Below are 19,573 nucleotides of genomic sequence, written 5' to 3' on the forward strand. Positions count from 1 at the left end.
ACCAGCATTACGTGTCCCCCATAAACCCCAAGCATAAAGATCTAGACTTTGATACTCAGCTTCCTGCCTCCATCCCCATTTTTCAGAAGCCCCATATGCATCACCCCAGGCCCTCTTAGCCTCACTCATCTCTCATTCCAGCCAGCACTATGGCAACCAGCTCTGCTTGGACTCTGACCAGTGTCACAGAGGAACTATCTGACACTACCTTGCTTCAGGCCTATATACTGTGTGCCTCTCACCTGCCACCCCAAAACTTTTGTGTTGAAGGACGAGACATCGCCAGACACCATAAGTCTCTGCCAGGACTTACTCATACAGAGCTCAGAAATGCAGGTGAATTAATACCTCCTGAGGTGAGCCTTTGGTCACTGGAAGATGGATACCATTAGATAAATTGTTCCCCTTTTCTCCCAGATAGACTATCTTGAGATGGAGTCTACACAATCCCATGCAATCAAGCAAGCTGTCACGGTTAGCGACAGCCAGCTAGATAGCACATTTTCATATTGGCTCTCCCTCCCTTTCTCCTTCCTCAGTCCAGTTTGGTACTCCCTAATAAATTATTACTCTACAGGGCTCTGCTTTCTGGGGAACCCAGTTTAAGACATTCCACCACTTCAAGAAAAGTTTGTGGTTTGTATACTGCAAGGGAGATCCCAAAGCCCATTAAACCGCAAGCTGCTATTTCTGCTTTCTTTTCCTTAATTGAAAGACCTCAGAGACAGCAGAATAAAATCAAAACCTACCATCACTGCTTCCTCACTCACCATTTCTCCACACCTATTACAAATACCAATCTCCAGAATAAACAGTCTCAAATAAGATCTTTACATTAACACACTCAAATAATAATCTTTGTCCATGTACTATTTTAGCCTGGTAACGTGGATGGTCTGAGGAAAAGAATGATGGTGTACGCTAGCTCCTTCTCTTTTTTCAGGTTGTTCTTAGTCTTAGAGCTGGCATTCTGGACACTGTCCTTTCCATCATGGCCCAAATTCAGGCCCCACAAGACTCTACCCGTTATGAGTAAGCAGATCTGTACTCAACATTTCAAAACTAAAATGTGAGGCAAGACTGGCACTGTCCTACCACACTGAAACAATGTGAGCAACCATTTCACTCCATGTAACATAATTCTCAAAAGTCAAATGCCTTAACCATATAGGTTCTTTCTCTTTTCCTAAAAATGGAAAAAAGTAGTATAAGACAGCCACTCGTATATCACAACGATTAACTGCTAAGATAGTATCTTAAAACTGTCCATATTGTTCATTAAAAAATATATATTATGGGCTTCCCTGGTGGCGCAGTGGTTGAGAGTCCACCTGCCGATGCAGGGGACACGGGTTCGTGCCCCGGTCCGGGAAGATCCCACATGCCGTGGAGCGGCTAGGCCCGTGAGCCATGGCTGCTGAGCCTGCGCGTCCGGAGCCTGTGCTCCACAATGGGAGAGGCCACAATAGTGAGAGGCCCGCGTACCATAAAAAAATAAATAAATAAAATAAAATAAAATAAAATAAAAAATATATATTATGATTGCAAATTAAGTTACTAATATACCCAAAGCAGAAACTAAAATATGCAGTGAATGTACAAGAAATTTATCAGAAAACTTCTTCATCTAAACAACTAAGATTTACTGAGCATCTACTATACAACCAAGCAAAAGCAAAACAAACCAAGCCAGAAAGCCTCTGCTCTGTGCATGTTGCATTGCCTAGTAGAGGAGATTTTAAAAATTAAACAGGGGACTTCCCTGGTGGTGCAGTGGTTAAGAATCCGCCTGCCAATGCAGGGGACACAGGTTCGAGCCCTGGTCTGGGAAGATCCCACATACCACCGAGCAATGAAGCCCGTGCACCACAACTACTGAGCCTGCGCTCTAGAGTCTGCGAGCCACAACTACTGAGCTCACGTGCCACAAGTACTGAAGCCCGCGCACTGAGAGCCCGTGCTCCACAATACGAGAAGCCACCGCAATAAGAAGCCCGCACATAGCAATGAAGAGTAGCCCCTGCTCGCAGCAGCTAGAGAAAGCCCACGCACAGCAACGAAGACCGGACCCAGCCCTAAATAAATAAATAAATAAATAAATTCTAAAAATAAATAAATAAATAAAAAATTTAAAAATTAAGACAGATTATTCAAAAACTACCCTTGCAATTGCAATAAGGAGAGTGATGAGTCAGAGAAGGAGTCATGGAAGAAGAAACATTAAAACTGAGACCTGATAGTAGAAACTTGTTGTGGGGCAGGGGTGGAAGACAGCAGAGATGGAAGGTGTCTCAGGTAGAGAAAATAAAACACACGAGGGTCCTCAGCACAGAGCGTGGCATTTTTGAGCAACAGAGGCCACTGTGACTGGTGTTCACTAAACAAGGCAACTTATTGGAATTGAGCCTGTAGAAGTAGTGAGAAGGCAGAAACCAGATCACAGAGGGCTTTATAACATTGGTAATGTTACAAATGGTAATATAGGTAACAATAACATTAAGAATTTTGAATGTAATAAGCTCTATCACTTTTCGTGACATGAAAATGTAACTTTGGGCTACAATTCCTAACAACTTATAGGCTAGTGAAGTTTCCAAACTGAAAATCAGAGGTTTTCAGCTAAGCTTGTTAAGTCTCCCAATGAAACATCACTATTCTATTTTCTCCCAGTTCTGTAATGATTGTTCTTTTAAAGAACAGATTGATTCACCGGGTCAATACCACAGACACTTATTGAAGAAACCCTGTATTGTTATGTCCAGTACTGATAATACTGCCAGAACAAATCTTCCCAATTTTTTTTCCTATTTTTTAAAATTGTGGTAAAACATACATAAAATTTACCATCTTAATTATTAAGTGTACAGTTCAGTGGTATTAAATATAACATTGTCCAACCATCACCACCATCCCTCTCCATAACTCTTTTCATCTTATAAAACTGAAATTCTATACCTATCAAACAATAACTCCCCATTTCCCCCTCCCCCAAGCTCCTGGCAACCACCATTCTACTTTCTGTCTTTATGAAGTTGACTATTCTAAGTACCTCATATAAGGGAAATCATACAGTACTTCTCCTTTTGTGACTGGCTTTATTTCACTTAGCATAACATCCTCATGGTTCATCCATGTTGCAGCCTATGTCAGAATTACCTTTTTAAGGCTGAATAATACTACATTGTATGTATATACCACATTTTGCTTAACCATTCATCCACCGATAGACATGTGGGTAGCTTCCACATTTTAGCTACTGTGAATAATGCTGCTATAAACATGGGTGTACAAAATCTATCCAATCTTGATGAACAAGATGTCATTTCAATCCATTACCCTGTATAAATGCATGACACATAGACAAAATCTAGAATGGAAGTCCAAAAGGAAAGTGAAAAAGATGCCTTATTTCATCGATTTTTTCTTTTGGCAGTGTGTCAAATTTCTCTTCTCTCTTGCTAGCCTCACCAAATCTAGACCATCAAAACTTTTCATGCCTCTTACTATAATTTCATTATTAATGACCTCTTGCCTTTTCCCATGGAGTTCCCAATTCACGGATGAATATTCCCCATATCTTCCACCTTCAAAAGTCATTTTACATCCTGCTTTCACCAAACTACTTTCCTTTTTAAATGCTTTACTTTCCTGTTAACCCAAAAGAAAAAAAAGGGGGGGAGGGAGAAGCAGCATATGTTTTATTAAAATATTCCTGTAACTATGAATCAGCAATAATGGGTTCTATTTTTTTTTTTTTTTTCTTTTTGCGGTATGTGGGCCTCTCACTGTTGTGGCCTCTCCCGTTGCGGAGCACAGGCTCCGGATGCGCAGGCCCAGCGGCCATGGCTCACGGGCCCAGCCACTCCGCGGCATATGGGATCCTCCCAGACCGGGGCACGAACCCGTATCCCCTGCATCGGCAGGCGGACTCTCAACCACTGCGCCACCAGGGAGGCCCAATGGGTTCTATTTTAAAATGCAAAAATTTCAGAGACTACATAAGTAAAAATAGAGTATTATAAATAAAATTGCAAGCTATCTCCCCTCACAATACCTAACAGTAGTGAGCTTCTTTTAATTTTTCTCATTTGAGAGAAGATATTGAAAATGTGCTGATAATGTTGAGAAACATTAAAAATGATCAAAAGATTAGGAAATAAGAAAAACAAACAAACAAACATTTTTTCCAGTCTGGGACTAGACTGGAAAAGATAATATGAAGTATAAATAGCCTTAAAAGATATAGCCACATTACAAATGTACCCTCCTATTAATCTACACATCTTAAGGGCAGCCCTCTGATATAACTCAAAAAGTGAAGGAGGCATAAAAGGACACCAATCTTGTCGTGGGGCAGGTGCTAATCAGAAACTCAAATATGTAAGGACTATTTGACATATACACAGATACATCCTGTGAACACCATTTGCTGCCATCCTGTGAAAGAAAACAAAAATTAACAGGCAATAGCTACTAAAATACACTTAGTTGTTCTGTAGATAAATAAAGCATTCTTCAATGACTTCATCTGCTGCAGCCCCTGGCTAAGACGGTTTGCAGCAGAGCAAGTAGAACTCCAAAAAGAAGCTGCCTATTCTTCAGCTCAGGACTGTCAAAGAAAAGAGGAAAAGGGTTTTACCACACTAAAAAGGTATTTAGTTCAGCCTATTCAGTGACCTGTGCAAGAAACAATAAGCCAAGCAAAGGATGGACTTTTGTCTTGATAAAGTAGGATGATAGGATTCTTCAAAGAACATAGATCTCATCTCTGAGATATTTTAAAGATAAAAGTGCCTAAAGCCAGAGCAAACCAAAACAACTTTTTAAGGATCCTTCAACCCTGGTTTACACTTTGCCCTAATATTCTAGGTATAAAAGAGGTTGTAAACAAAATCCAGGAAGCCAGCAAGAAAAAAGTCATTTCTATAACCCTGTGATTATGGAATACATCCCAGAATCTTTCCCAAAGATAATCAGAGGAACTCTAGCGTCAGATGAAACCCAAGGGTCCACAAGACAATGACCAGAAGAAGAAAATTATAAATGAGAAGCTTTGGGAGCTCCAACCACTGGATCAGAATTTAATCATCCATGTCAATAACTTCAGTAACACCCCTAACTCTCTGCCTTGGAAGGAAACAAGGTAATTTCAGTAATGAGTAGAATTCACTCTCATTCTTCATGCACTTAAATTATCTTAAAGAAATCTTAGTCACTTCCTGGTACTTCTTACTGGAGATGAGTGCTATTATTAAAGGTCATTTGCCCAAGCTGATTTTCCACATTTTCTGTCTCATAAGCCCATACACACATTCATTCCTAAACTTGGAAAATGCTTAATACCTTAGGACAGAGAGAGCAGAATACTGTGACATGAGTGCAAAATTTCTAGCCCACAACAAAAGAAAAGTTGAATCCTACTCAAAAAGAAGTCTCATAGTTAATCATTAATAATCACTGTGTCATCCTCAAAAAAATTACTTGACATTTCAATTTTAGTAACCTCTCTCCACAGGCCTTAACATTTTCCTACTTTATTAGCTAAGTACACTAAAAGACATTCTTTAGTAAAACTAAGTAGTAAAAAATTCACAAGAATTCTGAAGGTGATTTATCATCACAAAACTGTGAAAGAAAGCAGATTCCTACCAGTAAAAGTCAGTTGAGAAAACTTAGTGAAAAATCCTCAACAAAAAAGAATATTACATTAATGAATTAACAATACATTTCTGTGTGCAACCACCATTTAATATTCACTCGCAATTTCAGTTTAAAACCTTTCTAGTCAATAATTTCTAGGACTGTACTTTGGCTATACTGTAATATGAAATCTGCATATTATGTTATTTAGAAAGTTAAAAAAGAGAAAAATGACTGGTATTTGTTCTTTAAAAAAAAAAGTTAATTCACACTTAGATGATAATTTCTCAAACTACACATGGATTTTATTCTAAATTCCATTAGGTTCCCAAAGCAACAGTTCACTTGCAGCCACTATAATGTCAACCTGTTGAGGTTTTTGTACAATACTCTTTCTACAAACTGGCTAGACTTTTCATTACCATAATTTTGCATACTAACATAGACAAATCACCATTGTCATTTTAAGCTGATAGAAATATTCCCAACCTAAGAAATCCAAAACTATTATAAACTTAAATTTTTCTTCAATTACTGAATTCACTTCTCTAGAATCATATGTAAAATTTCCCTTGGTAATCAGGCTAAAATATCATAAGTACAAGAAATGTGGTTTCTCTACAGTCTCCTCAAAAAGAAAAAAATATATAAGAATGAATCTGTCAACCTTAACATGGAGTTTTAAAATTAACAAGTTGACCAAAACTACATTACCATATGTCTGCTTAAATAATGAAGAGAAAAAGACAATCCTGAAGTCCCACTGCCCCTATGGTTGTCTAGCTAAGTCCAGGAACAGAGGAACATTTATAAAGTTAAGATTCTGCTCACCATTCTATCTCTGCAAAATCTGAACTGCTGAAAACAAATCTTTTTTCTTATTGTTAATTAGATAATTCCATGGTGCATTGTGTTTTCTATAATAGAGAGTAATACAGGATAAATTAACTCGACAAAAATGTAAAAATGTCAAAATGATGCCAATTAGTATAATGGTGGCAGGTTTATCTAAGATTCAAAAACCAATTTATAAGATGGGCTTTCAAGAATCCACATTCTTTTAAGTGAATGCCTTAATCGTTCAGTTTATTTCTTGGGGGACTTAAGATCAGCTTGTCAACACACAAAAAAGTATTATTTTCAGGCTTTCCAAGATTTCCAGTAGCTCATTTTTACCAGAAAGCTTATTTAATGGCAGCCAATTTGCAAACATCAAATTTAAGATTACAGCTTCTGTAAAACAAGAAGAAAGACATCAAAGTTCACTTCAAGTATTTACATTGGCATAGACTGAACAGACTACTTAAGAAAAAACTGACACCAAGGGCTCCATTTTGCTATCACTCATGTGCTACATGCACTAGTTTTCACATTACTTTAATCAAGAGATAGATATAACAAGTCTATCATTTAAAGTACACAAATTCAGGGCTTCCCTGGTGGCGCAGTGGTTGAGAGTCCGCCTGCCGATGCAGGGGACACGGGTTCGTGCCCCGATCCCGGAGGATCCCACATGCCGCGGAGCGGCTGGGCCCGCGAGCCATGGCCGCGGAGCCTGTGTGTCCGGAGCCTGTGCTCCGCAACGGGAGAGGCCACAGCAGTGAGAGGCCCGCGTACAGCAAAAAAAAAAAAAAAAAAAAAAAGTACACAAATTCATTACTCCTTCTTTGTGTAAGTTTGACATTTTGGCTCACGGCACATATTTGCAAACTAAGTATGCACTCCACTAAAAGGGCAAAGAACAAAGAAACTAGAATAACTTAGCTTCCTTAAGTTTATATTATAACGAAACAAGAAAACAACTAAGTGGGCGCTTGTAATGTAGGACTGCTAGGGTCAATTTTATCCTCACTAGAGCCTCAAGTTTTCTTCAAAGTGATAGGGAGAATTCTTATTATCTGATAAATGGTTATTCAGAACTTAACATTGTAACTGATTTCAACAACTACAGCACAAACAAAAGCACCTTAAATAGCAGACAATGTCTAATTACCTAACTTTTAATGGCAATGATAAAAAAAAAAACTTGTATTATGTACCCAGAAAATCCAATAAATACCCTGCATTAAATACAGGCATTTTGTCCTAGATTCATGGACAATAAAAGGTCTAATAAGAAACAAAAGATATTATTCAATTTTATACTCTTACTATAATTAGAAATAAATTTTAATAAACTAATTTCATTGAAAACTATTTTTCAAGAAGACCTACCAGTTGTTCCAATTTTTCATTTTTTGATCATAGAATTTCCTTGTTCTTGAACCTTTATATTTAATAGCTTTGTAAGAAAATATAATAACAAGATTATTAAATAATCTTGTATTATTAAAGATTTACTCAAAATATTAAAGATTTAGTATATCAATATTAAATAATATTAAATATTAATATCATAAATATTAATTTATATTAATATTAAATATTAATATATAAAATATATAAAATATAAAATTATATATATTTATATATATTATATATATTATATATATAATATTAAATGTATATAAAATATTTAAATATATATTAAATATATAAATAAATATAAAATAATTTATAATATCTATAATATTAAATATAAATAATATTAATATTAAATAAATATTAAAGATTTACTCAAAAAAATTACTCTGTCCTATTGATGGCAGTGAAGGCTGGGGAGAGAAACTAAAGTCTTACGGTTTTTTCAAAAACACTTTAAGACAAATATAACAAATATCTGATTAGAGAAAATAATTTTTAGCTCTTCTAACACAAATATATTAGATACTTTCTATTCAAATACCCCCATACATTCACACATTTTTATATACAGAGAGGATGATGAGCTGAATTTGACCACTTATAGTGTGCAAAGCACTGTGCTTTGAACGCACTACACTTACAGCAACTTTGTAATTGAGCTATTATGTACAGCAATTCTGTCTGGTAAGTACAATTGTTAACGCTATGTACACATGGGGGTGTTGAGGCACGAAGAGGTTGAACAATTCATTCAAAGCAACATGGTTAATCAGTGACAGAGTTAGAATTTAAACCCAGACAGTCTGGCCTCGCATCTGATTTCGGAATTATTATATTATAGTGTGTATAAGGTACACAGGTGCGTGACACAATGCCTGACACTCCGCAGGCACTAAACAGAAGTGTAACTGTTGTCATACTGCTTCTCTCTTCTTCACTTACTTTGTGATAATTCTGGATCTCCTTTCAGATTCATCATCTTCGGAATAGAAGGGCCATACACATCCACATCTAGCAAACCAACAGCCTTTGACTGTAAGAAAATAGAATTTACTGTCAAATTTTTCCCCACTCTTCATCAAAGATAAAGTGCACAGAAACAGCAGGTCTGACTACAGAAAAGACAATTTGCAAAATATTCCAAAATCATAACCTAAACTTTCAAAGCAACAATAAGGTAAAAGAACATAAACTGCTCAGGGTAAATATTGTTTGTTGGTTTACTAATCTCTTCTAGATAACTGACTAAAGAAATCCACTGCATCCACTTTAAACATTGTGGTTCAGATCTCCCATACACTCACAAACAGACTAAGACCTTTTGATCTGAAAACTAACAAACTACTTGCACACAATGTTAAAATAATGGTTTACAACAGCAAACATAACCCCAGCAAGAAGGAGCATTAACTTTTGGAAAGACCATCTAACACACCAAAGAATACAAAATGAAGGAAAAAAAGCATAGAAACAAGACCATAATTAAAGCAAGTGAGAAATGCTGATGGAAATCTGGCATGGAAATGCTAACGAGGATGGCAGCAGACATAGTACATACACAACCTCTTAAGTGCCAGTCACAGTTAAAAACCGGAAGTCTTCCAGAGAATTCATAAACAACTAAAACTGTTTTCCTTGATGATCCACCCAGCTGCCCAAGGGCAGAATATCCCAACTGGTCTCTTTGCTAGCTGACAGTTAATCAGCAGGTTAACAAAGAAAGACAAACAAAATTCACTATTCCCAAATATGTCTTTTTTTCTTCTCCCCCCACCCCCACTTTCTTCTTTCACAGATTAAATCAATGTTATTGGTTTTTCTCATATACAAGCAAACAGAATGCTAATACTAACTATATGCCTTTGAGTTATGTTTCCCCAAGAAATACAACTCTCTCCCTGTATCCTGGCAAGATAAAACTCTTAACCTCTCAAAAAAAATGTTTTTAAACTAAACAATCTCTCATCTTCCACGTTATCTACCTATTTCCAGACACAAAATTACCTGTTAAACCTCACTGTCTGGTGCCTAAAAACAGACAAAACAAGGTACATTCAAATTTATGTCCCTAACTTTACAGTGACTCAAACTGCAATTCTAAGAAAATCATTTAATGTCCCTGTGTGACTCACAGAGGATTGGGATTAATATCTCCCTCTACCAGAAATCGCAGCTTACTGTAAAATAAATGAGAAAGGAGGAAGGACACATTACCTTTAATAGAATGGTGATATATAAAATTTGGGTTTAATACTTTTAAAAAAATCATTTGTAGTGTTAGTTTCCAGCTTTCTCATCAAAGTAGGTATAATACCACCTTACAGGGTTGCTATGAGGAGTCAATGAGAAATGTAAATAAAATCCTTACCAGAGTGCCTGGCACCCCGGAGGAATTCAAGTGGTGGGGAGAAATAATCAGGGAAAGTCCAGGTGTCTATTTGGGTGATTTAGGATGGCATGTTTTTAGAGATTCTGATTTGTCCACAGAGCTGGCTGTGGAAGCCTAGTTTATCCAGGTTCTTAATATAACATTGCTGATTAACTTCCCTCCATCCTTTTCCTCCTCCCTCCTTTCCTGTGTCCCTCCTTCCCTTTCTCTTTCCTCTCTTCCTACTGATCTTCACACCTTTCTCTCCTCTGTTTCCTTTTTGATGTATGTAAGCACTGGAACTAAATTTAGGTCAGTCAGTAGCTTTAAAAAGGTAGGAACATTCATTGAGAAATTCTCACTGATTTTAACTCCTTTTTAAACCACAAACAAAAGAATTTAGTTGAATTAAAAATAGAATTAAATTCACTACAGATAAAAACATTTTCAAATGAGGGGGCCTAAAACCTTAAGCAATGTGGATAATTGTTAACTATTATCTATGGGTCTGCTAATGCTGTAACTAACACCTCTTTTCCATATGTTTTCTTGTGACACCTACAAAATTAATGCAGCCATAAAATAATAATGCCAATAAAAACAAAAAATATTCTAAGATTCTTTTTCCTTGCTATCATTTATATTAATGTTGTTTTAGAATAACTTGAAAGGGTTAGGTCTCAGTTTTCAAATTAATCTTCTAAAAATACCTGTCAAGTAAATTTAAATTTATGTTTTCATGAAACAAGAAAACAACTAAGTGAGTGCTTGCAGTGTAAGACTGCGAGGGTCAATTTTATCATCACTAGATTTCAAGTTTCCTTCAAAATGTTAGGGAGAATTTATCATCTATCTGTCCTGTCTTCTAGAAGAAAACCGTGCTTGTCTAAAAGTGAGTCCTTGGCATCATGGGGTAAGACAAACCTGAAGATCTGCCCTAAAATTTGCTGTGGTAGGAATGGATTTTACATATACCTACATAGCTGCTAATACACATTAACAAATAAGAATAAAGAGGGCAGGGAGGCAGATCACAAGATGATAGAGTTCCTCTATTTCCTGGAGAATGGAACTAAGAATAATGGAAAATCCTCTGTGTGTTAGGTTCTCTGCATACTCTCTACAGGACTCTACTGACCAACTAAATTCAGTACTAATGCTTATATATACCAAAAAGGAAACGGGAGAGAAAGGTACTGAGACAGGAAGGAAAGGGGGCAGGGCACAACCATTAAAAGAATTACACAACCATTAAGAAGAAAAGGATATGACCAAAACTGATTAGAACCTACTAGGCCCAAGATAGCAGAAGATTTGACTTCCAGTATTATCTTGAGCCTCATTATGCACTCATTGTAATACATTAGCATATGCTAAATGACACACCCACAGGTGCCATGAGAGTTCCCAGGCCAATTGTAAAAGGCCAAAAAGTAGGTGATGTCCCAACTCCTGGAAATTAGAATATTCCTCCCACTCATTAGCATACGAAATTACCCAGCCCATAAAAACTAACCACCCCCCACAGCCCAGCAACACTCACTTTTCAAGAGGACTCCATGTCCTGCGGCCACCTCTCACCTTCTAAGATGGAGTGTGTCTCTCTCTAGATAAACCTGCTTTCATTTTATTATGGCTCGTTTGCTCTTGAACTTTTTCCTGCACAAAGTCAAGGACTCTCACTTGGTGGCCCATCCCAGATACTCACCCAAGAGCTGGGACATGACCAGGCTCTCACACCCCATTTTTCCTGCAACATACAAAGGTCAGCAGGAGGAGAGGAAAGAGAAAGGGAAAGAGGGACACAGGAAAGGAGGGAGGAGGAAAAGGATGGAGGGAAGTTAATCAGCAATGTTATATTAAGAACCTGGATAAACTAGGCTTCCACAGCCAGCTCTGTGGACAAATCAGAATCTCTAAAAACATGCCATCCTAAATCACCTAAATAAACACCTAGACTTTCCCTGATTATATCTCCCCACCACTTGAATTCCTCCGGGGTGCCAGGCACTCTGGTAAGGATTTTATTTACATTTCTCATTGACTCCTCATGGCAACCCTGTAAGGTGGTATTATACCTACTTTTGATGAGAAACCTGGAAACTAACACTCAAAATAATTTTAAGTATTCTTTCTTAGAATGAAGCAAAATGGAAAATTAAACACAAAAATACCAACCACATAAACCTCCACCATAACTTGAACATGATCTGTCTACAAAAAACTTAGATAAAAAGCAAAAGTCAGCATGATTCTCCCTAAAGGGCCAAATAATAGGAAATATTTTGAGAGGACCTTCAAGATGGCGGAAGAGTAAGACGTGGAGATCACCTTCCTCCTCAAAACTACATCAGAAATACATCTACATGTGGAACAACTCCTACAGAACACCTACTGAATGCTGGCAGAAGACCTCAGACCTCCCAAAAGGCAAGAAACTCCCCACGTACCTGGGTAGAGCAAAAGTAAAAATAAAAAACAGACAAAAGAATAGGGACGGGACCTGCACCAGTGGGAGGGAGCTAGGAACGGGCGGAGACCGCGGATGGCGGAGTTGGGGGGCTTCGGGGTCGGGGAGGAGAGCACAGCAACAGGGGTGCGGAGGGCAAAGCAGAGAGATTCCCACACAGAGGATCGGTGCTGACCAGCACTCACCAGCCCGAGAGGCTTGTCTGCTCACCCGCCAGGGCAGGCGGGGGCTGGGAGCTGAGGCTCCAGTTTTGGAGGTCGGGTCGCAGGGAGAGGACTGGAGTTGGCTGTGTGAACACAGCCTGAAGGGGGCTAGTGAGCCACAGCTAGCCGGGAGGGAGTCCGGGGAAAAGTCTGGAGCTGCCGGAAAGGCAAGAGACCATTGTTTCGGGGTGCCGAGGAGAGGGGAATCAGAGCTCCAGAGACGGTCGCGAGCCGCGGCTATCAGCGTGGGCCCCAGAGACGGGCATGAGACGCGAAGGCAGCTGCTGCCACCACCAAGAAGCCTGTGTGCAACCACAGGTCACTATCCACACCTCCCCTCCCAGGAGCCCATGCAGCCCACCACTGCCAGGGTCCCGTGATCCAGGGACAAGTTCCCCGGGAGAATACACGGCACGCCTCAGGCTAGTGCAACGTCACGCCAGCCTCTGCCGCCGCTGCAGGCTCGCCCCGCATTCTGTACCCCTTCCTCCCCCCAACCTGAGTGAGCCAGAGCCCTCTAATCAGCTGCTACTTTAACCTGGTCCTATCTGGGCAGGAACAGATGTCCCTCAGGTGACCTACATGCAGAGGCGGGTCTAAATCCAAAGCTGAACCCCGGGAGCTGTGCGAACAAAGAACAGAAAGGGAAATCTCTCCCAGCAGCCTCAGAAGCAATGGAGTAAATATCCACAATCAACTTGATGAACCCTGCATCTGTGGAATACCTGAATAGGCAACGAATCATCCCAAAATTGAGGCAGTGGACCTTGGGGGCAACTGTAGACTTGGGGTTTGCTGTATGCGATCGACTCGTTTCTGATTTATATGGTTATCCTAGTTTAGTTTTTAGCACTTGTTATCACTGGTGGATTTGTTTATGGTTTGGTTGCTCTCTTCTTTTATTTTTTTAACTACTTTAAAAAATTGTTTTATTTTAATAATATTTTTTATTTTTTTATTTTAATAACTTCATTTTATTTTACTTTTTTTTTTCTTTCTTTTATTTCTCCCTTTTCTTCTGAGCTCTGTGGCTGACAGGGTCTTCGTGCTCTGGCCAGGTGTCAGGCCTGAGCCTTGGAGGTGAGAGAGCCGAGTTCAGGACACTGGACCACCAGAGACCTCCTGGCCCCATGTAATTATTAATCGGTGAGAGCTCTCCCAGAAATCTCCATCTCAACACTAAGACCCAGCTCCACTCAATGACCAGCAAGCTCCAGTGCTGGACACCCCATGCCAAACAACTAGCAAGATAGGAACACAACCCCACCCATTAGCAGAGAGGCTGCCTAAAATCATAATAAGGTCACAGACACCCCAAAACACACCACCAGATGTGGTCCTGCCCACCAGAAAGACAAGATCCAGCCTCATCCACCAGAACACAGGAGCCAGTCCCCTCTACCAGAAAGCCTACACAACCCACTGAACCAACCTTACCCACTGGGGGCACACACCAAAAACAACGGGAACTACGAACCTGCAGCCTGCTAAAAGGAGACCCCAAACACAGTAAGTTAAGCAAAATAAGAAGACAGAGAAATACGCAGCAGCTGAAGAAGCAAGGTAAAAACCCACCAGACCAAACAAATGAAGAGGAAATAGGCAGTCTACCTGAAAAAGAATTCAGAGTAATGATAGTAAAGATGATCCAAAATCTTGGAAAACAAGACAAAAAGACAACCCTCAGAATGGGAGAAAATATTTCCAAACGAAGCAACTGACAAAGGATTAATCTCCAAAATATACAAGCAGCTCATGTGCTGAATATCAAAAAAACAAACAACCCAATCCAAAAATGGGCAGAAGACCTAAATAGACATTTCTCCAAAGAAGACATACAGATGGCCAAGAAGCACATGAAAAGCTGCTCAACATCACTAATTATAAGAGAAATGCAAATCAAAACTACAGTGAGGTATCACCTCACACCACTTAGAATGGGCATATCAGAAAATCTACAAACAACAAATGCTAGAGAGGGTGTGGAGAAAAGGGAACCCTCTTGCACTGTTGGTGGGAATGTAAATTGATACAGCCACTATGGAGAACAGTATGGAGGTTCCTTAAAAAACTAAAAATAGAATTACCATATGAGCCAGCAATCCCACTCCTGGGCATATACCCAGAGAAAACCATAATTCAAAAGGCACATGCACCCCAGTGTTCACTGCAGCACTATTTACAATAGCCAGGTCATGGAAGCAACCTAACTGTCCATTGACAGATGACTGGATAAAGAAGATGTGGCACATATATACAATGGAATATTACTCAGCCATAAAAAGAAACAAAATTGAGTTTTTTGTAGTGAGTTGGATGGACCTAGAGTCTGTCATACAGAGTGAAGTAAGTCAGAAAGAGAAAAACAAATACTGTATGGTAACACATATATATGGAATCTAATAAAAAAAAAAGTGGTTCTGATGAACCTGGGGGCAGGACAGGAATAAAGACACAGACGTAGAGACAGACTTGAGGACGCGCGGAGTGGGAAGGGTAAGCTAGGACAGAGTGAGAGAGTGGCACTGACATATACACACTACTAAATGTAAAATAGATAACTAGTGGGAAGCAGCCGCATAGCACAGGGAGATCAGCTCGGTGCTCTGTGAGCACCTAGAGGGGTGAGATAGGGAGGGAGGGAGGAAGATGCAAGAGGGAGGGGATATGGGGATACATGTATACATATAGCTGATTCACTTTGTTATACAGCAGCAACTAACACAACAATGTAAAGCACTTATACTCCAATAAAGATGTCAAAAAAAGAAAAAGGAAATATTTTAAGCCTTGTGGATCATTTGATCTGCAACTATTCAACACTGCCATTGTAGCACCAAAGCAGCCATAGACAACATGTAAATGAATGAGCATGGCTATGTTCCAATAAAACTTTATTTACATATACAGGCAGGATTTAGTCCATAGGTCATAGTTTGCCAACGCTGATTTAGAAAATAAGCTTTTCCATGACAAAGTTATTCAATCACCCAACAATGTAATTTTTGTAAAGCCAAGGTCAGACAGGACACAATCATCTCTTTTAGTGTCAGAGGAGCTACCTCAGTAAAGATCTACTTCCTCATCCTTAATTGGCTAGTTTTCAAAAATAATAAAGGGCACATTTTTCAGGCTGTTTCACTGGAACTAAGTTAGCATGTCTTACTTTAATTTTATATATTGTGAATAAAATCAGTGTCCATTAAGTAGAAACACCAAACCCTGTATTAATTAAAGCATACTGTACTTTGATTTTGGCACAGCTACTGACTGATAAAATTACAAGTACAAAAAGCAGCCTACACATATTTTCAAGTCTAGAATTCAGTAACGTTCAAAAGATGCCAAATAAACCTCATTTGTTTTTCATAATTTACTCCATCGTTTTTAAATAGGCTCCTATTTTAAGTGTATAAACAGTTTTTCAAATTAAACTTTCCAACAGTTTTATATTGTAGGAAAATAAATGAGAAACGTAGAGGCTATAAATAAACATATGCAGCTGGGTGTCCAACTAACTAAGTTTTGTGAATCCTTTCCAACTTATTCCACCTAAAATAATTATATTTAGTCAAGAAAACTCCAATCAGGGTTTTCTTTATTTTATTTTATTTTTTTTTTTTTGCGGTACGCGGGCCTCTCACTGTTGTGGCCCCTCCCATTGCGGAGCACAGGCTCCGGACGCGCAGGCTCAGCGGCCATGGCTCACGGGCCCAGCCGCTCCGCGGCATATGGGATCCTCCCAGACCGGGGCACGAACCCGTATCCCCTGCATCGGCAGGCGGACTCTCAACCACCGCGCCACCAGGGAGGCCCCAGGGTTTTCTTTATCATTAATTTCAGCCAGGCCCAAAAGAATAATCACCACAAAAGCCTCACCAAATACACAACAGAAAAAGAAAATGATTATTAGCAAATATAACTATACATGTACTGTTGTAAAGTAGGATTGCCATCTTTAATGTCACCATAAACTTAACCTAATATGTTGGTACCCTTTTTTCTGACTCTCCTGCAGTACTCAAAGTCTAACAGATGACAAAAAGAAGACAGATCAAACCCCAACATACTAGGTTTTGGGATTTGTTTCTTTATAATTCATAATACCCTGTGAGACCTGTAAAAAGGTGGCAGAATTATTCAGAGTGATTATACTGTTTCATTACCACTGTATGAAAGCTGCAATTTGAGAGCCTACAAGTCCTATTTTTTGTGTGTTGGATTTCAAAGGCACTGACAAGAGTTTTGATACTGCTTTGTTCTTCCAACAGAATTTACACTAAAGAAGATTGTAAAGCTTCATGATGTTCTTTTTATCCATGTCATGTGCTAATAGAACCCATCAAAACAACGTCTTAGAGTGGCCCACCCCAACGTTTGTAAGTAAACATTCATTTAAGATTAAGACCTACTCAAATGTGTCCTTTCCACAGAGGTATCCAGTTAAGAATCACATGAGTCTCTACACATTACATTACACTTAATCTTGGACTGGCAACTAGGATTTATTCAATTTAAAGTTGAATCAAGCCTCTACTTTCTTCTCTCTCTACCTAGCTTTAAATCAAGCTGCCATTCACAAGAATTTTCATCTCTCAGTAGAGAAAAATATGTTTCTTAATTCTATTACCTAACATTAAATAAGAATCTGAATGTCAGAAGAGGTAATGGTTGGACAGTTATAAGAGAACAATTTCCTACTACTTATCAAAGGACTGTCTGAATCTTCAATTTCAGTTAAGAAAGAAGAGGAACAAGGGCAACATAAAGGAAAAAGTTCACGTGGCTGGACAGAGGGCAAACAGAGATGAGCTCGTGAAAAGTACAGAAGAATCCCAAATGATAAACTGTTTGTAAACAAGCTGGAAAGGTAGAAATGGAAGAGTATCAAATTAAAGACTATTTTAGAACAACAAAAACAAACAAAAAAACACCTAAGAGATCATCGTAGTCTTCTGACCGCTTTTTAGTGAAGAAGAAACGGGCCCAGAGATAAATGTCATAGCTGGAGCTAGCTTCCAAATCTCTTTCCAACATACCATAAAGCCTAACTGCTAACAATCACTAACCATTCCCCTTTGTCTCTCTCATCTCATCCCCTACTGTTTTTCCCCTTTTCACTCCACTCCAGACACATTGCTCCCTGCAGTGTATTTAACACACCAGGTATGCACCTGCTTTAGGACTTTTGTAGATGCTGTTCCTTCAGCCAAGAATCCATCCCCCCAGGTATCCACCTGGTTCTCTCCATCACTTCTTTCAAGTCTTGATTCAAACATCACCATGTAGTGAGGCCTTCACTGGTCACTCTCTCTAAAACTGCAACTCCCTCATCATAACACTGCATATTTCCTACTCCCATTCCTGCTTTTCCTTTCTTCTTAGCACCTATATCAATATTTAACATACTATATATTTACTTATTTATCTTGTTTATTGTGTCTCCCCACTAGAATGTTAATTTCACTAGGGTAAGGAATTTTGTATGTTTTATTCACTGCTGTACCTAGAATCTAGAACAATAGGCAGTCGTGGAGAGAGACTCCGTTCTATCTCAAGAAATTCTGATTCAGTACGTCTGGGCTGGGGTCCAACAAACTGCATTGTAACACTCTAGGGTATAAGATGACCGCAAGGTGAAAATCAGTAATATAGATAGTATGGAAAGGCAAAGATGAAAATTTGCTATAAGGCCCCACGTCTTGGGGCCAGCAGGATCAGAGTAACAGTGATCTACAGTAATCAACAGTAACAATGAAGAGGGTTTTTTTTTTAACTATAAAAAAGTAGTTCACATTCTGCCACATGGGTAAATAGCCAGTCACATATTGCATGGGACATATGCATATAAAAAATTATTCGTTGTTTATCTAAAATTCAAATTTAATTGAGAGGGTGTCCTATATTTTTATTTGCTAAATCTAGCAACCCTACCCTGGCATCTCTTCTCAACAGTGCAGTAAGAATGATTCAGAGTTGAAACATAAGTCAGATGTCTGCTCAAAACCCTTCACTGACACCCCCTCCTGCATTTCACTCATGAAAAGCCAAAGTCCTTACGACAATTCACCAGACCCCACATAATCTATCCAGCTCCCCATACCCCTGCCTCCCAGCCCTGTTAACTTTCCTCACCTGTTATTACTCCAGTCCACTTCTTACTCCAGGGGCCACAGTGGGCTTTTCACTATTCCTTGAATAATAAGCTAGACATGCTCCCACTTAGTAGCCTTTGAACTGGCTGTTCCTTTTGCCTGACACAATCTTCCCACAGATAGTCACACAGACTACACTCTCACCTTGTTCACGTTTCTGCTCAAATGTCATATTTTCAGTGGAGCTTACCCTATGTTAAAGTGCGAACCGCCCCTCACACACAAGCATTTTCCCTCCCCCTTATTTCAGACTACTTTTATCACTTTCTAACATACTATTTAACTTACTTATGATGTCTAATATCTATTTATTGTAAACTCCATAAGGGTAAGGATATCTCCAAGCACCTTAAACAGTAATCATAAGATAAATATCCATTTAATGAATGGATGGATGAATAGATGAACTAATGAATGAATAAACCTCCATTTGTTCCTCTGTAGAGTATCAGGGTTGATTACTATATGATCCCTACGGCCCCTCTTAAGCTCT

The 19,573-nt window shown here is 38.9% G+C and overlaps 1 protein-coding gene across 6 annotated transcripts in view; it reads right to left on the reverse strand.

The window, feature by feature from the left end:
• NUBPL (NUBP iron-sulfur cluster assembly factor, mitochondrial) overlaps window positions 1-19,573 on the reverse strand; it is a 346,077-nt gene that overhangs the window by 185,998 nt on the left and 140,506 nt on the right. For all 6 annotated transcript variants that reach the window (XM_060096336.1, XM_060096333.1, XM_060096335.1 and 3 more), the window contains one exon: window positions 8,827-8,917. In XM_060096336.1, the coding sequence (XP_059952319.1) occupies window positions 8,827-8,863 (37 nt within the window). In that variant the 5' untranslated portion in view covers window positions 8,864-8,917. The remainder of the gene's footprint in view (window positions 1-8,826; window positions 8,918-19,573) is intronic.

This window comes from Mesoplodon densirostris, chromosome 4 (assembly GCF_025265405.1).
Source record: "Mesoplodon densirostris isolate mMesDen1 chromosome 4, mMesDen1 primary haplotype, whole genome shotgun sequence".
NCBI classification, from domain to species: Eukaryota; Metazoa; Chordata; class Mammalia; order Artiodactyla; family Ziphiidae; genus Mesoplodon; species Mesoplodon densirostris.